This window comes from Pararge aegeria, chromosome 20 (assembly GCF_905163445.1).
Source record: "Pararge aegeria chromosome 20, ilParAegt1.1, whole genome shotgun sequence".
NCBI classification, from domain to species: Eukaryota; Metazoa; Arthropoda; class Insecta; order Lepidoptera; family Nymphalidae; genus Pararge; species Pararge aegeria.
In genome coordinates, this window is record NC_053199.1 from 46,470 (window position 1) to 63,122 (window position 16,653).

Genomic DNA, 16,653 nt, shown 5'->3' on the forward strand with positions numbered 1-16,653 from the left:
TTCTCCATATTATACGAGTATTTACATCAATTTGTTCCTGTTTGCCCGAGTCAAAAAGTTACAGTGATATATATATCGATCGGCGGGCAAACTACCTAATACATGCAAACCATTAAACATAACCACCTTAAACTGTGTGATAAACAATTTGGCTGTCGCAGCGATCCCTCCACGGCGCTCCAGCTAGCAAGGGGATTGCAGCACATTACCAGGAAATAAATAAATAGAGGACACTGCACCGCTGGGGTGTTTCGCGACACTGAGAAGACCTTCAACCGTGTGTGCGATGCCGGCTTCAAAATTGGCTCGAACGATACTGCAATGATTCGGCTGGTAGCTTTTTTTCTCGTGAGTCTTCTTTGTGGAAATAGAAGGCGCAAAGTCCTGACTACGTCACATCCAGGCCGGAGTACCCCAGGGCGGCTGGCAGCCAGATCAATGCTACACCAAGTCCTGACAACAAGACCTCCCTGAGCCTAAAAGTGAGGATATAGGTACAAGACGTACGTCCTCGGTGATAAACCCCCATCCCCTCCTACAACAATGCTAGTCCTCGCAAACAGAGACGAAAAGACACATCCACCACCTCCCACGCGAGCCAATATATAAAATTCGCCGGATATGTCGCCGCAGGCTCTGATGAAATAGAGCAGAACCAGCAGGCCCAAGTCATGAAGGCGGGCCTTAGCGCAAGCGCTAAAAGCACAACACCGGGGAAGCAAAGCTTTCCCGCGAAACCCGGCCCGGCTAGGGAGGCGATGGAGAGAACAAATGGAACAGAGCCAAAGCTTCTACGAAGCGAGCAAAATTTATACCTATTTTGGTAGGGTTGGCACAGGAGGATACAATTTAATAAACAATAATTATTCGTTCAACAAGATGGCAAAGTTTGTTTTTGTTGTGATTGCCTAGTTTAAATACCGAGCTAGTGAAGGATCTAGAAAGAATTAGGTAAATTAGAATCCTGAGTCTAGTGAGGCATTCCAAGGCACAAGGAATAAAAAACTTTAACAAAAAACAATAACGAGAATGTAAAAGAAATCTTTATTTAAACATTAAGGTATTTTTACATTTAGGATAGCTAAAAAATTATGTTTTTATTCTTTCTATTATTGTTCATACACTGACTGTACAGTAAGTACCATAGTTACACTTTTACTTTAAAACACTAGGTATTATAAAATTACATTTAAACACTATTTAAATTATTAAATTATTATCATTAACATTAAATAAAATGAAAAACACGACGCGCGACGTGTACCGCAGCCCCTGAGCTTGAGCACAGGCCGAGCCGGTATAAACCGAATTCTCTCCGTACGCGACGTAGCGCCTGTGCGCTAGTAGTAGTGTAGGTACCTATCGTAGCGCGCTTGTATGAAGCTTTGCCTCTGTTCCGTTTCTCCTCTGTGGCGATGCCTTGAGTCCTTGCGGCCGACCAGAGATGACCCCACTGCTGCCATTTTACATGCTGGCTTTCAATTCAGCAATGTTATCTTTACTATGATAATTATTTTGGAACTAAAGAACCTTTGTGTAAAGTGTGTTTCGATAATAAAGGCCTGATATTAATTGATATGTACAATTATTGAAGTGTGCAGACTGACTCGATTGATCTTAACGAAATAAACTTGATCATATATTTATTTTAATGTTAAATTAATGCTTGATCCATATTTTAGTACCTACTCACATAAATTTAGTTCTCCGTTTTTCTGTGGTTCATTAGAAATTGTGTTTGTTTGTCTCTCTCTCACGCCCTAATTAAGCAACTAGCAAACTCGACTTTTGTCTTAAAATTAGTTGAAGGGACGGAGGAGGAGGAGGACGCCATTTTTTATTCCAGGGAAACAAAAAGTTCCCAAAAACTCAGAATAAACACATACGAAGAACGCGGGCAACAGCTAGTGTCTCGCAAGAATAGAATATATTACGAAAAAACTTTTAGATAGAAACTTAACTTAAACTAGTTTTATTTATTCGCATAGACGTACGAAATGTTTTAAATATTATGGATTCTTCTCATTCCAAAACTCTTTAACTCATGATTTTACTACTTATAGGTATTTTCATTCTCTTTTGGAGGCAAAATAACTTTAATCAAACAAAATGTGGCGACACCTATGCTGTTAAGGTGAAATGGATCACAAGATTTATAAAAAAGATAGCCGCAAGATATTATTAAAACAAATATTTACTCACGTACGCATGTAAATATCGTGTTGCGTCTTTATAATAATATTATGTCATTATTCAGGTCTTGAATTGTTTTTTCTCTCTTTTTTACGATAACTGCAAGTAACATTACTTGGACTTATTATCTTATCTCTTTTGTCCTAGTACCCTCTTTGCATGTCACCTTGTGTTAACTCACACACTTAATATGTAAGTTCTTGTATACAATCACTTACTTATTAAGTATTAAATTAGCTACTTATGAATTTAAATACTCATTCTCAATTGTTTTGTATTCTTGTATGAATTAAATTATATTTAAATCAAAATGATTTTTCATTTCAGTACCTTAGGCAAACAGTAGAAACACCTAATTCTCTTCCTTTCTTTTCTCTATGTATAAAGAAGATTAGGATTTGTTCCTGGAGCCTTCCAATATGTTCTTAGGGTGGCTTCCGGGGGGGTCGAGTGGAACAAATCCAAAATTACCCAATCTTTTAAGTCCGGTATCTTTCAGAAGATTTGCTCCGATTACAAAAAAAGGTAACCAATTAAAAAAATGATTTAGTTAATTATAATTGTTCCTTTTAAATTTTATTGCACGCACCGAACATATTTTACTACAACACATCATCGATTTTGCAAAATACTTTCAATATTTCTAAGGATTCAAGGAAATTACGGCGCGAGGAAAAGTGATACTACAGTTGTAAATGTTTCAACGATCTCATCTTTATTTATATTACTTACATTTATATATTTACAAGTGAGGCAGTAACAGTGTCGACGAATCAAACTTACTTTAACTCCGTATCACTGCTCTTCGTCAAATTAACAAACGCTGACCGTCCCCGCCCTGCCGAGCCCGTGGCCCCACTGGCGGTCGCGGGCCACGAGCGCGGCGGGGCGTTCGGTGCCGGTACAAACTATAATACGAACTCAAGGTCACTGCGTGTCGCTCGGCGACATCGGATCGGAATTAAACGACTTCGATGTGAAGACGGCGCGTCCGGGAGCCGCGGACGCGGAACTTATCGCTAATGTTCTTTGTGGGAAATCACTATCGCCAGCGCAACGCTCCGCTATGACTGCCGACGGCACCGGGGGGGGGGCCGCGCGGGCGCAGTCGCGCTGCATCGACAGAGTTTGTATACTTCATCATTTATAGTAGTATTTACACATTGTACAGAGCGGCGGCGCGCGCGGCGGCCGCTATTGCGGCGCGGCGTCGTCGTGGCACTGCAGCCTGCAACGGGAAATCTCGCTTAGCGCCGGCGCCGGGGCGCGGGGCGGGCCGGGGTGCGGGGCGCGGGGCGGGCCGGGGCGCCGGGCGGGCTACTCACAGCACGAGCAGCGCCAGGGCGAGCGCGGCCAGCAGCGCGGGCGCGGCGCGCGGCGCGGCGGCGGCGTTGCCGTGCTGCATGGCGGCGGGCTGCTCGCCTGCGGGGACGCGGGCGTTACTCGAGAGAACAAGACTTGGTCTCTCGCAATCGAAAGTCGTTTTAGCATATCTAACTCTGTATCGCCCGAGTAAAATGGGCCTGATGTCACTCGTTTCAGAGTCGCAAATTCTGCAGTACTGATTTTTGTTTTACAAACTTTGTCAGAACCGGAGCTAAAGGAATGCAGGAAAATTTCTGCTTTAATGCAATGCATATAATATCCATTTTACTCCGATGTTAAAGTACTTCCATAATTATTCGCTCGCGATTGCGAGCGACCCAATATTTATAAAATTATATACGAGAATAGTTCCTTTCAAATGAGAGCCTCATTGGAAAAGACAATTTTATTAATGTAATAGAGTTATATTATGGTATAAGCTAAGGAAGGGTAACCCCACTCGGCTGGCACAACTGCCTCGTTAGCCTTTACACGACGCATTTTTCTCCACGGGGAAAGGACAAAATATTTATCTTCTCCCACAGTTTTATTATACCTCACACACGGGGATTGCCTTTCCAGCGATTATCTCTTACCAAATGGATAACGGTCAAGGCAACAGTGAATACTCTTTCTAATGTATCTAATGCTTGTAATAGTACCAGAGCTTGTTGTTACAGAGCTCGTCCGGGGAAGTTGTACCGTGCACATTTCTGCCGCAAAGCAGCATTGCAATGCTGTGGTGTAGTTTGAAGCGTGTCGTCGCCAGTGTAGTCACGGGCACACGATGCTTCAGCTTCGCGCCTCCTCGCTTGCTCCTTGCCGTTGGTCTGGTCACAGGCGATAGGTTTCCACTCACCTTGTGGGCCAGCAGCTTTGTTCTTGTCCGTCAATTAAAACTATAAAAAAAGAAACATGGGGCACGCGTAGGGTTCGCGATTGCCTCAAGGGCGGGGCGGGGTCTCACCGCTGAGCACGTGCAGCACGACGGAGGCGGAGTCGAGGTTGGAGGGCGAGCACGAGTAGTTGCCGGAGTCCTCGCGCCGCGGGTTGTAGATGATGAGGTTGCCGACCTGCAACAGCGCGCTCGTGAGACGGCGGCCATACTCAATGAGGAGGGTAGGGTAATGTAGTAGTCAGAGTCGGCGGCGATGTGTTGGATACGCAGCAATGTAATTAGTGTCAGGACTTTATAGCAAAGATATTAAACTTAAAATCGTCAAACTCTTCTGCCCAGTGTGGTGATTATGGGCATAGCTTCATGTATGGTAGGAAGTTTCGGCCGTGGCTAGTTACCGACAAGGACGTGCCGCTAAGCGATTTAGTGTCCCGCTAAGATGTGGTGTAGAAGCCTATTTGGGGTATTCAAGTTTAGGAAGAATACCTGAATATTGGATAGAAGCAGGCGTTACTTTGCTTAAATCCATGATATATTATAAAAATTAAGCTTAATTTGCTAGATTTAGTGGTGAGTATAAGGATTGAAGAAATTATAAATTACACCACACAGATTCGCCTGCTTTTCGCGGAGTATAGCAAATTAAGCTTCATTTTGATAAGAATACCTAATGTAGCCAAAATGTGTGTTGCATAATGTATGTGGTGTTGCTGTAGTAGGGAAATGCTAAGAACGTAAAAACATACTGAAATAATAATTGTTTTTACGTGATTTTATATCAACGCACAATCTCAAACATTTTTAAGCATATAAGACAAACTTAAAACTCCGTTTTTATGCCACTCGATGCCAGTATACCACGACATTGTAGTGATACGTTTTATAGAATATAATAAACTGCGTAACATGTTAGCCCGGTTCCGTCTTAGACTGCATCTTCCATCACCAAACGGTCAAGGGTTAGCGTGTAGGGGCCGGGGAGTACGCACCGTAGTGTCGGGCGCGCGCCGCTCCATGCGGATCTCGACGAGGCTGCGGTCGTAGTTGAGCACGCGCTCGTCGTTGTGGTACCAGAAGATGTAGGCGGGCTCCTCCAGCGCCTGCGTGATGACGCACTTGAGGCTCACCGTGCTGCCCGCCTTCACGTACAGGTCCGCCTCGCCCACGATCTCGATCTTGGGCACTGCAAAGTTCAGCGAAACCATCATCGAAGCGTCACTAGCCCGTAGTATTTAAATAAATAAATATACTACGACAGTACACCATTCTTTTTACTTTATTTATTTATTTACCTTCACTTTTTCACTTCCTGTTGTAGGAATCGAACCCACGTGTCGGACTCAGAAAGCATGGTATGTCAGAAATTAAGTTTGGGTGCTTTAAAATGCTTAACTATATAGTTCTGAAGATGATTGCGGCTAGACTGGACTGTCATTACCTCCGGCATTGCTGTGATAGGCGCGTTGCAATACCAATGCCGCTTAGACAGTATTAAGGGATTGTTCTCATTCTTCTTTTTATTTAAATTTGATTTTTGAATTGGTTTATTTGGATTAGATTTAATTTAGTTTTTTTTTGTACATGTATTTATTTTAATTGCATTCAACATTATGTCGTAACTGATCTTAAATTGTATAGGTAAAGCCTGAAAGAAATGATTATTGTTATTAACTAAGTTAATATTAGATTGGACTAGCGGACTCGGCAGGTTGCGTTATCCTGCGGAATTTGCTAAATTGCTGACCAATTTTTTTTCGGCTACACAATAAAAAAACCAAGCTCTGTATAGCGAAAATCAATGAACCAATATGCTTTACGCACAAATCACATACCTATCATATATACACTAAAAATCGTTTAAGCCGGTTCGGAGGAGTACGACCTCAAACAACTTGACATACTCTTTTTGTACAGAAGAATATTTTAATGTTACTGCCGTGGTCACGACACGTAGCGCGTGTTTTTTTTGTTTATACATATAAAGTTTTATGTTAGTGCTTTCGTAGCGGGTTTTGTTACTTCGTTGCTTAGCTAGGGCGTAAAGGAATAACGAAAAAACACACTTTCGCATTTAAAATTTGAGCGGAAGTCAAGATAAATGAGAACATGAGGCTCACCGACGACGTTGAGCTGCACGAAGTGGCTCATCTTGGGCTCCGTGCCCACCTGGCACTCGTACACGCCCGCGTCTCGTGCCTGTACGTACTTCACCTGGAACAGAGCGCGTGTACGCTGAGTACTATTCAGCTAATTCATTACAACTCGAACTTGAAATAAATTCAATTTCTTTAGGCTGATTACAGTCTTTCCGTATCTACTGCTAAGCGTTATAGAATTCCAATATAATGTCGCGGAGAAATTAATTAAGGGTATGGATTTAAGAATTGCTCAAACCCTACCTGTGTAGTGTTGTGTACTTTTCATATCAGAAGGTGTCCTTCTTATGTTACGCAACGGCTATAAGCAGGCATCTGAAACCTTTCCAATTCCCACAACTGGGCTCAGATCTCCTCTCTCATATAAATAATATAAAATTTCAATAATTAGAATGATATGCAAGTGACAACTTTTCAAAGTGCGCAGGAGATGTTTGATGTTTTTGCCATTGCTTCGGCTGCAGGAGGTTTGTGAGTAGACGAAGTATAATTTTGTAATTTTTATTAGTGTTTTTACCTACACTCAGAGGAAATATCAAATTTTACAAATTTTAAAACGCTTTAAAAAGTTTGACAGGATTTGAACCTTCGACTTTCTGGCATTTGCTTTGCATTAATATACCAGTGTTATAGCAACTGTAGCGCCGCCTAGGAAGACACATTGCAGTTTCAATCTAGTTTCCAAAGGTCCATATTACATTTTAGTGGAAAAGCACTCAGCCCGTGGTTCCCAGACAGTCGCCGGCTCAAACCCAGACAAAGTATGATTTATTTTGTGTTTATTTATGCGCTGTGAATACATTAGACATGCTTCCGACCATTTTGATTGAAACTTGTAGTATAATAGTCACAAATAATCGCTAAAATATTGTATTTAAAATTCTAACGCCAAATTAAAAATGCTTGAACTTGAAAAAGTATTATGTACCTGCAGCGTCCAGGTGTCCGTGGCCTCGACCAGGAAGGCCTGGAACCGCTCGTCCGCGATGAAGGTGAAGCGGTCCACGGTGAGGATGTGCGCGTCGCGGCGCCGGATCCACGACACCGACTTGTTGCTCAGCTGCCGCACCTGCGCGCAGAGCCGCGGTCAGACTGACTGGCCACGCCACGGCATGCACACATTCAACTAGCTCAGACTGCATTAAGAACTGGTGAACACTAGTTACTCCCCAAGTGCGTGTTGCCAGTAATGACTTGCGTCTTCGAAACGTGGTCGCTTAGGTATTATGGGCCACATAAAAAGGCTCAGAGACACTCAGCTTGTGATAGAAATAGCTATGCTGGGAGTATCTCTGAGTGATCTAATCAGATATGAAAAGATCCGTAGAAGAACTAGAATTACCGACGTAGCTTAAGGAGAAGCGATGGACACATAGCTCGTAGAACCGATGTATTCAGGGCAAACGTGGCGATCTATTACGTTCCGTTACGTGTTTCATGAAGTCGCGAAGGTCAGCAGGCAGCCGGGGGTAGGGCGTCGGTACCTTGCAGGGCAGGTAGGCGTGCGTGCCGAGCTGCGCCGTGAGGTTGTTGGGCGCGGAGGGGTCGAAGTAGGGCCCGGTGTACAGCCCCACGTAGCGCCGCGCCCGCCCGCCCGCGCGCGCGCCGCCGCCCGCCTCGCCGCACGACAGCACTGCAACACGGAGCGACACGTCAGGCCAGAGCAGCTTCGGCGGGAGCGTTTCATTAAATAATAATTTACAATATACAACACAGACAAAAGCAGTAGAGTGGTCACAGAGCTCGCCCGAGGAAGTACTACCACCGAGCTTATTTCTGCCGCCAAGCAGTTTGGCTGTGTTACGGTCTGAGCTCGGTAGCCGATGTAAAAAGTACATGAGGTTTAACACCTTAGGTTGATGGACACAAGGCGGCATTTTATAAGACGTGTTCCCTGCGAAGTGTTGACCGGCAATTGTTTCCGCCGGACCATGAGGGCCACTGCTATCAATTATTACTATGGATAAATTATTTTAGATTCTATTTAATTTGGAAGCAATAGAATCAATAAGCAAAATAATGCGGTAACACAAGTGGTATCAAACAAAATTGTAGTTATTTTAGCAACTCGATACTCCTTTCATCCCTATGTTGTTAATATCCCAAAAACTCGCTCGAAGTGATTTGTATCTTCTTTTCTTACACGCATGGCTGGAGTTTAAAACTCTGTTCCGAATTTTTTTTTTCCTAATTCTTACAACCAGCGTATCTTTCAAACAAGAGTGAATGGGCATCTTCATTAGTGTGACGTACAGGGACTGACCAGATGCTACGTCAGGTGTCAGATAGTATCAGAAGTTAGTGGTTCTTCTTCTGACACAATCACACCAGATCTTTCCCGTTCCTGTACACTTTCCATTAGTCGCTTTGGGAGATTCGATTTTGATGGTATCGGTCATCAAGCTCTTTGTATCGCCTAATACGTTGTGCATACACTTTCTGCTTCAGGATGTCAATGGGAATTTTATTTATTTATTTATTTTTATTTATACACTTTATTTGTAAACCACAAATAGTAAAAAAAAAAAAACAATGGACACAACAAAAATAAACTTAAAAAGTAGGATACAAAGGGCGGCCTTATCGCTTAGTAGCGATCTCTTCCAGGCAACCTTAGGATTAGGAAAACCAAGGGAAACCGATTGGTGGGGTGTATTATTATTATATACATACTTACGAACAATTACACACTAATACTTATCAAGATTACACACATAAAATACTTATAATAATAAATATAAAAAATAATAAACTAATATATACTAAAACATACTTAAATATGAGTAAGAGTTAATCACTGTCGTCTTTATTGTTTAAAATAATGGATAATGGGAATCTGCTTCATAGACTTAGTACTGGGACGGATGTATATCACTGCCAGCAAAAGGGTGATTATTACCCTCCCTAAAACAGGTTAGCTAAGCAATGGGAGTTCTAGCGAGGGTGATATCTAGCTACCTACCTAGGCCTTTCAATTCTAGTGCGCCCAACTAGAGCTGGTCGACCCGTCCTCTGCGCAGTCGTGCGGGTTTCAGAAAATTTTACACTTGCAATACGACACGCCATAACGGCTCCACAGAATAGAATTAAATGCGTATCATTTAGTTCCTCAAATGTAATGAGGTATTCACTTAATATCTGGTCTAGAACTCCCACTAAGGCCATATTTCGTCTATGTGTAGGTAACCGACGCAGTTTTGGTGTTAAATAAAGAGAATCACTCCTCAACTGCTCATTATCCTGGTCAGTACTTCATTCTGTAACACCATTCTGTAGATAAGATCGACACCATACTGTAACTCTTCTTGGATGTTGGTTTGCACTGTTTGCTGAGGTAATCTAGGTATATCTGTGGTAAGGCTAAGCGCAGCCACTCAAGAGGAGCCACAGCCAGCAGATTATGTCACTGAATAGCCCGCACCTGATCAGACAATCGATGGGTCACGGTCATTGTTGGTTCAAGATTAAGACAGCATCCTTGATCGGTACAAAATGGGGTTAGTTCCCCCCTCTGTCACTTCATAGTACGCACGTGTTAGGAAAAAGGGAATTACAGCACTTTATTAAATATATCAACAAACCGTAGTTTGTATACTCATTGATAGTGTTTTGAAAATATAAAAGTGTAGGATCTAAGGCGGGTGACTCGAGTTTGACAAGATAGATTGGCGGGAAAGAAAAGTTAGGATGGATTTGAATTAATGAATTGAGAAAAAAAGATTAAGTAAAGTATGGTGATAGAAAGTTATAAATTGGGAATAGATTATTTATAATGAAAACGATATACTTAACGAAATATTGTCGTGGCGGAACCAGAGTCGTATATACTGGTGAGTGGTGGGTGGTGGAGTTGAGATAAGTTGTTGGTGGCACTATGGTGGTGCCTGATGTTGCATCAGGTAAGTTTATCTCTAGTATCCTTTGGGTTATCTAGGAATCATATATGGAGCCCTAGCATTATTTTATACAGACGGTTTACGTAGCAGAGGTTGCTCTATACAAACAACCTGTTCCAAAGGTTCTGATGTTATAATAGTAGTTATGTTTGACCGTCTTATATGTCTCGTATCAAAGGGCCTAGCTTTATAACATATGACAATGTTGTAATTGTGTTTATAAGTCTTGTTTCAATTGATTGAATAAAAGAGCAACGGTAGAGTTTCTTGCCAGTGGTCTTCTCTGCCGAAGACAGCATTCCGAACTGGTAGTAGAGCCATTTAAGGGTAACAAGTAAGATGAATTATAGAGAAGTCGGTCCAGTTGTTTTATTTTACTCCTTGGGAAGACAGGGTTATAGAGTAAAAACCCACAACACTGCTGTAATGCAGGTTGGTGGGCTTTAATGATATCTTTTTAAAATTAATACTTTAATAGTATGTCATAAGAAAGGAAGAATAATACTTATGAGAATAAATACTTACTGCTAAGAAACTAGGTATTTAGCTTCAATAATACTATTAATTAATGAAAGATCTAAGTGCCCTCCTGAAAATTGTTAGTATTGAATTTATTACCTGTTCTATCCCCGTCACACTTTTTTAGCACACGCAAGACGCTCACATTGATGGATTGAGAGCATGCGGCGCACTACTAATAGTTAATTTTGAAATACATATGTAAGTGTTGTTAGTGAGTCTTTCTGCAACTGCGCACTGTGCAAGCTCTACCCTAAGACGCTATTCCCTAAATAGCGCAGAGAGTGCGGAGTGCGGGTGATCTCCCGTCGACGTAATCCTTCGCAGAGTTTTAATATCGGACGAGTGCATAAAGTCTTACTTCACGCCCGGGACTCTCGCATCAACTGGGGCGATATTACCGCTGCAGATATTAAATGAGGCGGTGTATTTGTGCTGTTCAATTCAATTCGTTTATGTTGTTTATTCGTTCTTTGAATTATGACAGTTTTAAAGTTATTCTTCTTTTGGCGCGTTAGGGAAAAATGATGAGAGTAAATATTACGATGCGCACTGTCATACAAAAACCAGTACCCTGAAGTTAGATATAGTCAACATTTTTGCTTTTAATTTGGGTTTTAATTGATTCAATTGTACAAAAACCTCAAACTTGGTTGTCCGATAGTGCGATAACTAGATAATGCGTTATAATAAAATATTTTCAATGTATTAAATACCATATTTTTAGTTTTAGTGTAGTTTTTTCTACAAACGTAGAATATGGTCAAAGAAGTAAAAAATTTTCACGTTTTTTTTTTCAGGTACTAAATTATTTTAGGGCATCAGTAGTTAACAAAAAATCCTATTTTAGGGTATTGCCAGTTGGGTGGTGGAAAGTAGTATAATTAGAGCCTAGACTTGTTGCATCGATTGAATCGTAAATACTACTATCGCCAAAATATTATTATCTTGAAACGACAGTTTATCTAATTAATAAAGCTTCACGTTCTAAAAATATAAATTCAATTTCTGGAACAATAGTCAGCAATCTAACAAATATTATATTGCGGATGGACGATTGTTACTCTTTTACTTAAAAAAATACATGTCACATGCAACAAAGTTATTAGTATCTCTGAGCTAGGTATGATAAGTGCGAGGCCAAATGTATACTCTCTTAAAATGAGACCACGACCGTCGCAAGCGAGCTCGCCGTGGCAGTTAGAGGTCGGATCGCGGTCACGGCCGCGCGGCGCAGCGGGGCAGCCAGAACAATGTGTCTTGAAGGGTGCCGTGCGCGAGACCGGACTGTTGTTAGTAATACACCCTCAGATAAGAAAATTAGTAAAGCGCATTTATTGGGCCAAACTACTTTGGATAGCTTTTTACTTGTTTTAGGATACCAGCCTAGGCATCGGATGGCCGTGCACTTATTTATGTGCATTACTCCAATTACGAGTTCATTTTATTTATTATTGATATCTGGCTCAAATCTAACACCAATTCGGAAGTGTTTAGATGTAGAAACTCTTGTTCGTAATATAGTAGGGCGTACGATCAACGTAGTTCCTTCTTCTTTATGTCCTTCAACACTATATGGCAAAGACTACTTTATCCCAGCCAGATCTATCCCGATCTGCAGACTTAAGCGTGAGCCAAGTCGTACACAACTTCCAATACCATCAACGTACCGAGCCAAAAAAGAAAAATTAAAAGAACTTCAAGGACTAAACGACTTTCAAAGAAGGAAAAAAATGTATGAAAAATAAATATATGTAAACATTGGATAGAAGCAGTTGTTACTTTGCGGAATTCCGTGATATGCAATAAAACATCAATTTGCTATAATCCGCGAAAACAATCGTTTGTATGGATTAAAACACTAGACTGTGCAGTGCTATGTGTGGAGCAGCCGTACCGTGGTCGCTGGCCAGTTGCCAGGACGGGTCGCGGGCGCGAATTCGAGATGTAAAAAAACCGTCTGTCCGAAAACGGTTTTTTTACATCTCGAATTCTTCAAGAATATTCTTCGAAAAATTCAAATTTCTGAAGGTTGTCGGTCAGCCAGTCAGTATAAAGCTTTTTATAGCTATAGATCATCATATCAACCCATTACCGGCCCACTACAGGCCCACTGCTGGGCACGGGTCTCCTCCCACAATGAGAATGGTTTACGCCGTAAACGGACACGCTGGCCCAGTTTGAACATTATGGAGAACTCTCAGGTATACACATATACTCACGATGCTTTTCTTCAACGTTGAAGCTAGTGATATTTTATTTGGTTAAAACGTACGTAGCTTAGAAAAGTTAAAGGTGCTTGCTGGGATTCGAACTTCCCCAAAAATGAAGTCAAAGTCATCTCAACTGGGCTATCACCGCAAGTTTTAGATAGATAGATCAAAGCGTGGAACTTGTTCTGTTTATTGGTAAAGGTCACGCTATTACGATACATTACTAGACAGACTTGGTTATAATGAAACTTTAGTAGCTTGTAGACTGTTTTGCACACATTTTATGACGTCTACTTTAGAACGACTTTTAAAAAAAGCAGTAGTATTTTCTTGTAAAGTTCGGTTCGGTTCTTGCGGTCGCTTTGTCTTATACCGTCGGCTCCTGATTCATAACTTAGTGAACTCTTGAAGTCTAAAAAAGTCACCTCTTTCACCAAGACTTTAAAATATCCTTTAAAGTCGTTGGAGACATCGTCATCATCATCAACCCGGGAGTCCTCTCACAATAAGATGGGTTGAGGCCGTAGTGAACCACGCTGACTCTAGTGTTCGTCATGTTTTCCTTCACCGTTGAAGCAAGTGATATTAAATTATTTTTGAGATGTAATACTGTTAATAGCTAAAGCCTGCCAACTCGGTCTAAAGCGTGGTGGGTTCGTGCTCTTGATTCCTCCCTCAGAGGAGTCCTGGGTGCAGCAGTCGATGATGGTGATTTTTATTTACTTGTGTGAACTTATGAAACCGTCAAGTGGCGACCTAGCGTTGGATGACACGCAATCGCTCGCATTGTATTTATTTGGCACAGACTGCGACAGCTTTATAGTATTCTTGCGTGAATAAATATACACATAGCTTCCATACTGATACAGCACCGACTCCTTACAATAAAATAGAAATATTGTTGATAACCATCAGCAGCGGGTGATCATAGCAATGATTTATATCGGCCTTATTCACTTTGCTAAGCGATAGCTCCTAACAGCGGCTTGGTTGTGGAACATTCCAGTTCCTATTGCTGAGACTGCAGAGAACAAATTCCCGCGCCGCTAGAGATGTCGAAGGCGCCGAGCGCTGGCGCCGCGCCAGCGTTGGGCGGAGGCCACGCCGGATAGCTCGTAACAACTATAGGTTGTTACGTGGTCATATTTAGTTTGTTATAAATTTATGTTTTTACATGCAAGTAATCCAATCCAACTAACTCAACAACAAGGATACCAATAATTATCTACACATATTATACTGTTTTTTTGTACCAAATAGGCTCCAAAAGTAAAGGACTGTTTTTAATAATTTTTACACGAAAAGAAAGTTAAATTATCAGGAAAAATAGGATAGAATAAAAAAAATGCAGATCCTTAAGATAATTGAAATAGCTATCATTAATTGGCGTGCGCGGAGAAAACTGTTGGTGATAAATGAAAATTATGTACTACATGGTTACCTACACATCATCGTCCGATTTTCCACCATTTCACGCAGATCCATGCAGAGGTTGAGCCAAGAATAATTAAACAAACTAAGGCCACGGGTTCGATTCCCACAACTGGAAAATGTTTGTGTGATGAGCTTGAATGTTTTTCAGTGTCTGGGTGTTTATATGTCTATTCTAAGTATTTATGTATATTATTCACCAGTCATCTTAGTACCCATAACACGCTTATTTTGGGGCTAGATGGCGATGTGTGTATTGTCGTAGTATATTTATTTATTTTTAAAATATATTGTTAAATCTATGTTGACCAAAGTGGCATGCGATTAGAAAACATTGCCATCGTCACACGAAGTTCAACGCCGGACAGGAACTTCAATCACATTGAAATCGTATCAAACTCGTTTCAGAAAATTCAAAAATTGTTTAGAAATTTAAACATGACGTCACAAATACTTGTGAACATCGTGCATAGGTCCTAGGATCGGAGAAACAGCTAAATCCAAACTTCAGAAGGGCGAGACCGTCGAGAGAAGATAAATACAAAATTAAAACAGAGAGATTTCCATTGCACGCTTTTCTCCAATTACTCCATTTCTATAATTTACGAATTTTCAAAATGCGCACGAATCAAATCATAGAAACGTTTTAACTGTGATGTTAAGTGCAGGCATAAAACTATTTAATCATGTTTCAGCGCAGCGAAGCTTCAAGCGCTCGCCGTAGATGGCGGGCGGACTGCGGCGCTTTTACTCAGAGGGGACTAACTTTTCATACGACTCTAAATTATAATAATATGACAGCACCGCTTACGCTTTTAGAGTTAACTGGCGTAACAGAAGGGCGGCGGCTGCACGGCTGGGGGCCGCCAACTGTATTATCCAACTTTTGTACTATCAATTCTGTATTCGCAAGCCGCAGCGGAGTGGCGGGCTGAGGTCACGGGCCGGGAAAGAGTTAAAGGACCGCAGGACCCCCCACTTAAAACAGCACACACAACTGCACCAGGGAAGTAGGCTACAACTTTAAAAATTCAAATTCATAATTTCTTTATTCATGTAGGCTTATCACAGGCACTTACGAAGCGTTAGAACTTCGTCCGCTAACTAAACCTACAGCTACGAGGGTTCCAAACGCGCCCTGGTCTAAGAGGAGCCCACAACAAAATTAGCCGGGTAATTTTTTTTTTAGTTATCACCATCTCACAGTAAATTAATATTAAGCTATGAAGTTAGAGCAATTCACACCCAAGCTTTTTTGATCGTTTAAGCGTAATAGTGTCCTGTTTTGCGACCATAATTAATTATTGCTGTCCAGGATTTATTACTCCGTATGTTTGTTTAATGTCTTTCATCGGTAGAGCAATTAATTTACAAATTTTGATTTCTGAACCAACCAACATTGCCGTGTTTTGTTCGCGCCAGTTCGTTTTTTGTAACTAGCCCTGCGCCCCGGCTTTGCACAGTTGCAGTGAAAATAATTGTCCGGGCAAATTTGAGTATCTAATAATACAACGAATTTAATTTATCTAGTAAAGTTTAACACGCGATTTAAATGTAAGTGCACAATAATATGTTTGTTACACCACGTTACAAATCTTTTAATTTCCTTTCCTTCTCTACTATTCATTTTTACCGTACGTAAACCATCGTCTTGAACCATTATATTTATTGCTCAAATCTGCATTAAAATCCGGTCAGCATTTTTAAAGATTTAAGCGTACAAACAGCGGGAGCGAATTAGTGTCGTACTATATATATAAAGATTGCTATTTCTGCGCCTCCACTCCCCGCTCGTGACTTGAACCCGACACGAGCCGCACCAGAGAAGTAGCCGAGCAGGAGACAGTCTTCATCAAGCGAGGTGTATTTGACTAGGCGAGTGAAACAATTTATCTTATTTACATTGCTTATTATACACGAGACGCGCCGCGCCGCGCCGTGGTTCAGGCGTAATGGATCGGTGCTGCTCCTCATCTTTCTAA

The 16,653-nt window shown here is 41.4% G+C and overlaps 1 protein-coding gene across 1 annotated transcript; it reads right to left on the minus strand.

Annotated features, from left to right (window-relative positions):
• Positions 1–2,956: 2,956 nt before the first annotated feature.
• Positions 2,957–8,489, minus strand: LOC120632849. Its single transcript, XM_039902887.1, has 6 exons — positions 8,097–8,489; positions 7,541–7,681; positions 6,574–6,667; positions 5,446–5,639; positions 4,526–4,631; positions 2,957–3,421 (listed from the first exon to the last, which is right to left on the minus strand). Exons 1-6 carry the CDS (start codon positions 8,487–8,489, stop codon positions 3,258–3,260), a joined length of 1,092 nt encoding a protein of 363 aa, XP_039758821.1. The 3' UTR covers positions 2,957–3,257.
• Between the last annotated feature and the right edge of the window lie 8,164 nt (positions 8,490–16,653).